Source organism: Echinococcus granulosus (assembly GCF_000524195.1).
Source record: "Echinococcus granulosus chromosome Unknown EG_S00170, whole genome shotgun sequence".
NCBI classification, from domain to species: domain Eukaryota; kingdom Metazoa; phylum Platyhelminthes; class Cestoda; order Cyclophyllidea; family Taeniidae; genus Echinococcus; species Echinococcus granulosus.
The window spans coordinates 5,957-13,995 of record NW_020170550.1 but is presented as its reverse complement, the minus strand read 5'-3'; the positions used below and the strand labels follow the sequence as shown (position 1 = coordinate 13,995).

The 8,039-nt window shown below is 47.5% G+C and overlaps 1 protein-coding gene across 1 annotated transcript; it reads left to right on the top strand. All coding sequences in view use genetic code 11, as the record gives it.

Moving 5' to 3' along the window:
* Positions 1-881: 881 nt before the first annotated feature.
* Positions 882-3,848, top strand: EGR_09826 (GTP-binding protein RAD; the record flags this gene model as incomplete). The annotated part of the gene is made up of 3 exons (XM_024499075.1): positions 882-1,104; positions 3,029-3,311; positions 3,530-3,848. The coding sequence occupies 3 exons, from the start codon at positions 882-884 to the stop codon at positions 3,846-3,848; spliced, it is 825 nt and encodes a 274-aa protein (XP_024346495.1).
* Positions 3,849-8,039: the final 4,191 nt, after the last annotated feature.

The window sequence follows — 8,039 nt, the reverse complement described above, 5'->3', positions numbered from 1 at the left end:
TAGTGCTTGTCCCGCATCGTCGCCAACTGTGACTCGTCCTCAGCCCCAAATTCACTCTGATGATGAAATGGGGCGAAACGTTGGAAAGGTGCCCATTATTGTCCTACAGTGAGGGTGGAAAGGGAAAGTGGCGCCACATGACAGCAAAATGGCAGCATGAATTGCGCAATCATGCAAGCAACAACCGCTTGTCAAACCAGTGCGATTAAAGTTAGGAGTGGCAGTGACATATTGACATCGGTTCACATGTCTCCCTCTAACAAAGCATTGAAAATCAGCCCCGAGGCAGGCAGTAACATTTGCTCAACTGTCCACTTCTTCGACGATGGAACATGTCGCATGGATCGTAGTACCAGCATGGCAGCTGCGGCATTGCTTGATCATGCCCTCACCACTTTGCACCGGTTCTGCAACACACCTAAGTCCAAATACCCATAGCCTACTCCCTCTACTCGCAGACAAGAGGATTCGAATTCACTAGGAAGAAGACCTTGGAAAGGCAAGTCATTGCAGAATGAGGGAAAACGGATACGCCATCAGTAACTCCGCCGTAGTAGTGGTGGTGGTGGTGTAATGCCTAACGTGGCGTTGTTTACTGCTGGCGAGAGCGCACGCAATAGGCCAGCGCAAAGGCCATGAGGTTTATGGACAGTAGCGACGATGCGGTGCGCTAGTTGTAGGACATCTCAAACGCTTTTTGCTGCTTTCCTCTCCCTCTTTCAAGGCAAGGCATTGTGAGTGACCATGGCTCGCTTCTGTCGGGTTGGCGTGGCACGGAGTGGGGTAGAGTGGGTTTAGTTGGTGCTTTTGCAATCGCCTACTTTTCCCCTACTATCGACCTAATCTGTGGCCGTTTTCTTTTTTAACTGAGAACTTGGCTGATGCAGCCTGTGGATGATGCCACACTGAAAGGGCATTTCTTGACTAAGGTGATCGACTCGGCAGACGCCTACCTGGTGGTGTACGCGATCGACGATCGGGAGTCCTTCAAAGGCGCGCAAACAATCGTCTCGGAGATTCTTGGACGGTGTAAAATCGCCAGTGCCATCGTGCTAGTTGGCAACAAGACCGATTTGGTTCGAGCACGTTGCGTCTCCTACGACGGTGAGTGGCCAGCATTCATGGTCAAATGGCCATCCATCATCCAACTCCCCATCTCTTTCTCTAGCCATCCATTTGCCTTGCCATCTCTCTATCCATTGACCCACCTCCCCATTTGTCTCGCCACCTATCCATCATCTGTCTATCTATCTATTTATCGTTCCGGCTTGTTCTGCCTCCTCAAGTAGGATCTTCCCATGCCTGCATGTATGCAGACCTCCAAATCATTCCTTCGGCTGTTCTAACCACACGAAATCATCCAAAAATTCTGTAATACCAAGAAATCCTACTCATGGGAGGCTCATGGAAGCAATGAAGGAAGTATGAAAGCACTTCATTGCATTCCACCTCTCCTCTGGCAAATCGACCATCCACGCAGTGCATTGTGCGACTGGCTAGCTTGAAGTGTGTTGATCACGCATGAACGATGGGCTGTCATGCCCTTGCACCAGCAGTACTCGTGCATGCAAGCTCTGGGTGATGAGCTAAGGCTCTATCTCCATCCTTCCCTCCTTCTGTGTCCCTCTTCCTTTCTACCCTTCTCTCCATACCATGAACGTGCGGACATCCCACCCAAAACAGTTTTATCACAAGTGCAGTCACAAGAAGCAATGCTGCCTTGACGACAACACAGTCTGTAGGGCGTGACGCACCAATCGTCCTTCCACTGATTGCTGACCGAAGCGAATATCATCGCATGCCTGCACAGTCGAGACCACTCTCATCTCATCAAGGTGGTCAAAGGTTGTGCCAGTGCACGGTTGTGCCTCCACAGTAATGCACAGTTTGTAGGTGTTTGTCACACAGCAGTCCTTTCAAATTAATGCATATACCCTCAGCTCACAAACGCCACTACACAGCCGAGGATGTGTGTGGATCAGTAATTTGTTTCGGTGTCTAGCCAATGAATCGCCTTCTCACACAGTCAGGCGCCTTACTTTGTTCCATTCTCCTTAATTGTTCATATCCACTGTTGTATCAGTTTAAATCACCCTCATCCGACCGATGAAACCGATTACTTGGGAGAGAGTGTGAGGCAAGGGTTAGGAGATGATGGTGGGTGTTCAAGTAAGGGCGCAGACTCATGAGACGTCGTTGCAACCAGGCATTGTGATCATCAACCTCTCCCTAGAATGCAAAGGCGACACCCCTCAACCTCGAACTCGCATGTCTCTCAGTGTGCACACTTGGCTTCGAGCATGGTGTTACGGTGTCAGGATGCTGAACTGCCAAAAGGTCGAACTCTCGATTGGATAGTGTGTCAACGTTTCTGAGACGACTGACCACAAGTCTGTGCCATGATACAAATCACCCGCCTCATGGTTGTCATTCCACAGCCTTAGCCATTCGCAATCACTCATGTAAACATTCAGTCAGTACAGCAAAGACCATACAACACTTGACTTACCGTGGATCAGTGGTGGACACAAAATCGCTTGTCGGTGAGTGATTGCACAAGAGACGTGGCTTTCCCTGACAAATGTGATCTCATCACAATCAGTAAGGTGGTGTAAGGTAACCAGGGCAGTGTTGAGTCTCGCTGTAGGCTGAAGAGACAGTGTGACGCGAAAGCCCAGCATCTCCTCAGTCTCATCATTACATCGCATGACACGACGTCACGTGAGTCTTACCATTCACGCACTTCTCAACACCTCCTTCACGGAAGGAGGCACCACCACCGACGATGATGTGACACCGTGGCAGCATGCACCTCAGCCCCAAAGCTGAATCTGCCACGCCAGCTGAGGTCTCAGATGAGGTGTTGAGGTGAAGTGAAGCAGAGTGAAGTGAGGTGCTTTGTCCAAAAGGAAGTGCAGTTGACACCCTCCAATGCCTCCTTCCCTTTTGCCATCCGTTAGGTTTCTTGTGCGTAAAGCATGGCAGAAGTCAATTCAGCCATCACTTTCTTCTCTCATTTGTTCTGCAGAAGGCAAGCACCTGGCCTCCGTGTATTCCTGCGACTTCTACGAGGTCTCCATCTCCCTCAATCATCGGGTGAACGAGTTACTCGTAGGCCTCGTCTCAGCCATCAAGGCGGCCAATCAACACGTGAACGAGGAGCGTCAGCGTCTCAGTCGCATCGCTAGCCTCAAAGGCGATCCCTCCGAGGCCTCCTCCTCACACGAGCACAGAACTTCGATGAAGCAGAAGTTGAAATATCCACGTCGCTACTCGAGTGTGGGCAAGAGCATCCGCCACTTCTTCAAGAAGTACTTCACCCTCAACGGCAACTGAGCGAGTATTCGCTCACTTCTGCTTGTCAACCTGCCTCTCTGTCCCCCTCTCCGCCCTGGCCTCCCTGTCTCCTTCGCCCCTCCAACCCCCCACCCCTGCACTCCCAACAGCCTCAATAACTAACTCACTTACTGACCGACCAACTGAAGGACTGGTAACTCACTGACTGAGTGTTTGCCTATCTACCCATCAGTTCGTCTGACTGTCCCTCTGCCTGTATGTCTAGCCGTCTGTCTGCCTCTTCATCTACCTATGCGTGTGCTTGTGTGCCTGCATGCGTGTACATGACGTTTCACTCTTCTCTCTCCTCCCTGCCTCCCTTCCTTCCTCTCCCTCCCTCTCTTCCTCCCTTCCTCACTTCCTCACTCCATCCCTCCACTTCACCAGCTACACTTGACCTCTGTACGCCAACACCTCCATTTCACTCGCCTTTCGACCAGTCAACTCACCAACTGCTGTTCATACGCTTCAACTGCCTCAAATGCCAAGTGGTCTGCCTTTGCGCCACCTGAGTCCTCATTCTCCTACCTGATTATCCCACTACCCCATTACCTGCTGGTTGTTGCCACGGTGATTTGCTAAACACACCATTTGCCTGAGCGTTGATTGCCCTCTCCTCTTCTCTCTCTCTCCCTCTCTCTCTCTCTGCCTATCTAATTAGGCAATCACCCATAAAATGCCACTCCTTCCCACCTTCCTTTCTTCTTTGGTGGCATGTCACACTGCACTGGCGCTACTCTGCGCAGACACCAACAGCAGTTGGGTGGAGAACTGATCTCCCCCAATTTCCTCCTCCCTCCATCAGCAGAGCAGTCCTCTTCGTATCCGCATGTCACTTCTACAACCAGACAGTTGACGAGACACTTTCCAATTTTTGCTTCTGTCCGAATGCCACCAATGGGCACAGTAGTTGTGCCAATGCTTTATCCGAAGGCCCCACAAATCGCTTGTGCTTAGGTCACCAGAATCGTCGGTTAGAAGCGTCAATGGAAAGTGTGAGAGTTGAGGCATTGCAGCACTTAAGAATGTGATTACAACTAAGAGTCTTGAAGGTTAGGCGACTGCGAAACTCGCAGTCAACTTTTGGCAGTGTTGTACATCAAAGAAGTACCCACAATCTCCCCATATTCCTGCTCGCGTTGGATAAATGAGGTAGTGGGTATTCGGTCTTGTGCCAGTCTCGCACAAAGCTACTTATGTTTAAATAGGCGGCTGACTTTACAATTGGCTCATCACCCTCCCCATCCATGACTGTCTTTGGTCGGTTTGATAGTTCAAGTGTCGATTTCACATCATAACGGCAAATCATCTTGCCTCTGCTGGTTGTCATTCCTTACATACACCTTCAAAATACCCTTTTTTGAGACGTATTGCGGCTTTAGTCATTATATTCCCCAACTGCGAAGCATAAGATTGGCATGACTGACAAAAGCCACTTTTGCTAGTCCAGATGCGAGTCGCCGAAGATTCGGCCACCCGCAGCAAATATGCTCTCTCTTCTGTCCGACAAAGCTTAGACCTCCAGTCAATAAAGTCAGATTTGCCGCTGCTACGAGTGTAGCCTCTGGCTCTACTTTGAAATCCTCTCTGAAATTACAATATGGCGATATAAATGTTCGGTTTTTTATGTTTTTTTGAGGTTGGAGCAAAAAACTTAAAAGCCAGACAATGGCAGAGCACGAAATCAGACATCATAGCAGGAGAGGGGAATAGAAAACTCACAGTCACACAAGCAAACCAATTTTGCCGACAGCGGTAGTGACAGTAATGGCGGTGATGCGAGGTCCACTTTATACCGAGGGCAACAGTTATTCATGCAGAAGTAACAAGAAGAGAAAAGGGAGGAAAGAAATGTAAACATACAAAATGATGTATCACTGATAGTCAGTAATTCATGCTTCTTCAAGATCGGAAAAAAATACCAGTGCGATTCTGAAAGGTAATTGACGTTTATTTCTCTTCAGGGTTCTACAAATTATTCGCACGGGTTCCTCATGGGTCCTTCCATCTAGTCTGGAAATCTCCTTTTCTACAATTCTTTTAGGCCATTGGTCCAGCAAAACTTGTTTGGTAGATAAGAGAACAGGATCGCCAGCCAGCTTTGTTAGGAATTTCACCTGTCGACACCTTTTGCTCTCGCCCTTGGGTACATCTAAAGGAGCAAACAATCTGCCGCAATTGCTTTAAAGGTCGACTGCATCATTCGATATTCCCGTCAGTCGACAGTCGTTCAAGACTTCCTCCGTTTCTTGGGGGCTTTATGATTTGATTGGTAGATTAGGGGCTCTTTGGACAGAAAATGGAGACATAATCTGTCTCCTGAGCCGGAGTTGTCAGCATCTGCATTGTAAGCATCTGTGAATCTGACCGTGGGCTGACCACGAATAGTTCTGTCTATTTTAAGCTGCCAATACGTGGAGAACCCCGACACGCTTGACAAGCCGACTTCTGACGCAGTAATCACTGAGCAGGAAGACTAGGTTCTTTGATTCAAAGGGAAGCATCATCCAGCGTAGGCGTCCACCCTTAAGTAATAACCCTTCGCTACTTGTGTGACAATCTTTCTTCCACCAACTGAATTTCAGCATTATCCAATATGGTATGGTCATTCTCCCCTCAGAGGTATTAGCTGGATCAATTAAGGAAAGTACTTTGTCCAACTAGTGACGATTAATGGCTTACAGGTTTAAATTGGTGGATCCACGCCGTTTCATCATCCTTCATCTGAACAGCATTCCTCCGGACTTCCTTTGCGCATGACGTAGAAACTCTGAGTCATGGTATAACTCTAATCTCGGTGAGAAAAAGCGCTTAAGCTGCGAATGATCTTGCATAACGGTTAGTTGGTTGTGTGCTATGTGAGCTGGAACACGTCCCATTGGTCCTTTCTTTCTTTTAATAGGCAATGAACTCACTGGACACACCAGCCACAGCAAGGCTCAAACGTGGAATGCCGGTCGTTTTCAACTATGCCACACTTAAGGTAGCCAGAAGTAACAAACAATAGGTCGATCGTGCATAAAACGTGGTAAATTATAATGCCATAACCCACCTCGGATGCTCTCACTTTCGAATTCAGGTGTGCGTGGCATAGGCAACACCGAATCTGTCTATTGGTTAGCACTTGTAGCTCTTGAAGGCAGTCACCTTGTATTGAGTCATCTCATCGTCTAAACCCGCTTCCCTCCTGCAGTATAAGGTAAATTTTCAGGTTTTAGAAAGATGCTTTACTAATATGATGCTCTTAGAGGATTTGGTGGACTCAGCATTGCCCTTGAGTTTCTTGGCCGATGCAGCAATTACTGGCCCCGCAGCATCAAACGGAGCGACAACATCTTACCTTATGCTTGGGCTTCAGGCGCAAAAGGTCATCTGTTGGAAGGTGAGGTAGCAGTAAAGAGAGTCTTCGCTGTGGCCTTCTTAGAGTTTGGTTGGTCACGAATAATAGCCTTCACCGGCAAATCAAAAGCCAAAACGAACTAGAGAAGAAGAATCTGTAATTAATGAAGCTTGGCTTTACACCCGAGCATCAAGTATTGACTCAAGCCCTTCAGTACCCAATCCTTGTCGATTTCATTGCTGAGTGACAACAGCTTTGCCGCCGCTTTGCCGTTTTTTTTTGCTATAAGTCCGGCAGCCCATTTGGCCGTAAGTTGTCCACTTTGTTGCAAACCTTTTAATTAATTAGAAACACGGTAAATTAAATGAGCTCTAGGCCTTAATTAACTTTGCATGCTGGCGGTTTTTTGTAAATCGCCCATGTCGTACATCTCAGCTATTGAGACTGAGAGGCTGCCCCTGAACCCTACAATCTTGCAAGTGATATCACACGTCGCCTCGGCTGCAAATGAAGAGAAAGTCTACGCACAATCGCATTTAGAGGCCTTCCATCAATCCGTCGTTCAAAATGATGATAAACCTGGATTATTATGGCCAAGTGAAGCTTCGTGTCGTCGGTGAGTTTGATAATCTCTTCTACAATCGGGGCACTTGAAAGTTAGTCCATTCACTGATTTTTCGTTGCGGATTGGCAAGCAGCGTGCCAGTACTCAAAGTGCTTCTGTGATTTCTTCTTAAAAACAAGAGGATTGTAAGGTATTTAATGGCTTTGTCGGCTTTATCCTTGAAGGCTAAGGTGAGTAATCTGGCAGGCAGGCAGGCAAGTTAGTTACCCTGTACTCTGCTAGGGTTTCATAATTAGAATGGTTCATAGGGCAGATTGTTACCAAAGCCCTTCAACCCTGATATTTAAAACATGATCATCACAGAGGAAGTTCCTACTGCAATGGACTGATTTTGTTTGCCATGTGACATTAACAAGAATATCTGTAGTCTACCAAAACGACATCACTTTACCTCTGAGATCCCCTTTTGTCATCTCAATAGCAAAAAAGGCAATCATCAACATTTCATTTGATTTGGAGAATTGGGACACTTTAGAAGGAAATACTAGAAGCTAAGGCACGCATCTTTTGCATGAAGAGGAAAATCAGGCTACATCTTCAAAATGAGACGACGCAGAAGGAGGAAAATGGCGTGGCAACAAAAGTCCTCGTGAATGTACCCTTTCAGAAAGTAAAAAGCTGGGTGTTTCAGTGTATTTGTGACCCGTACAATTAAGTGCTAATTCAGTCATTTGAAAGTGGTTCTAGATTCATGAGAACAATTCCATTGCCTCTCCAGTCATTCATCGCAGCGGATGT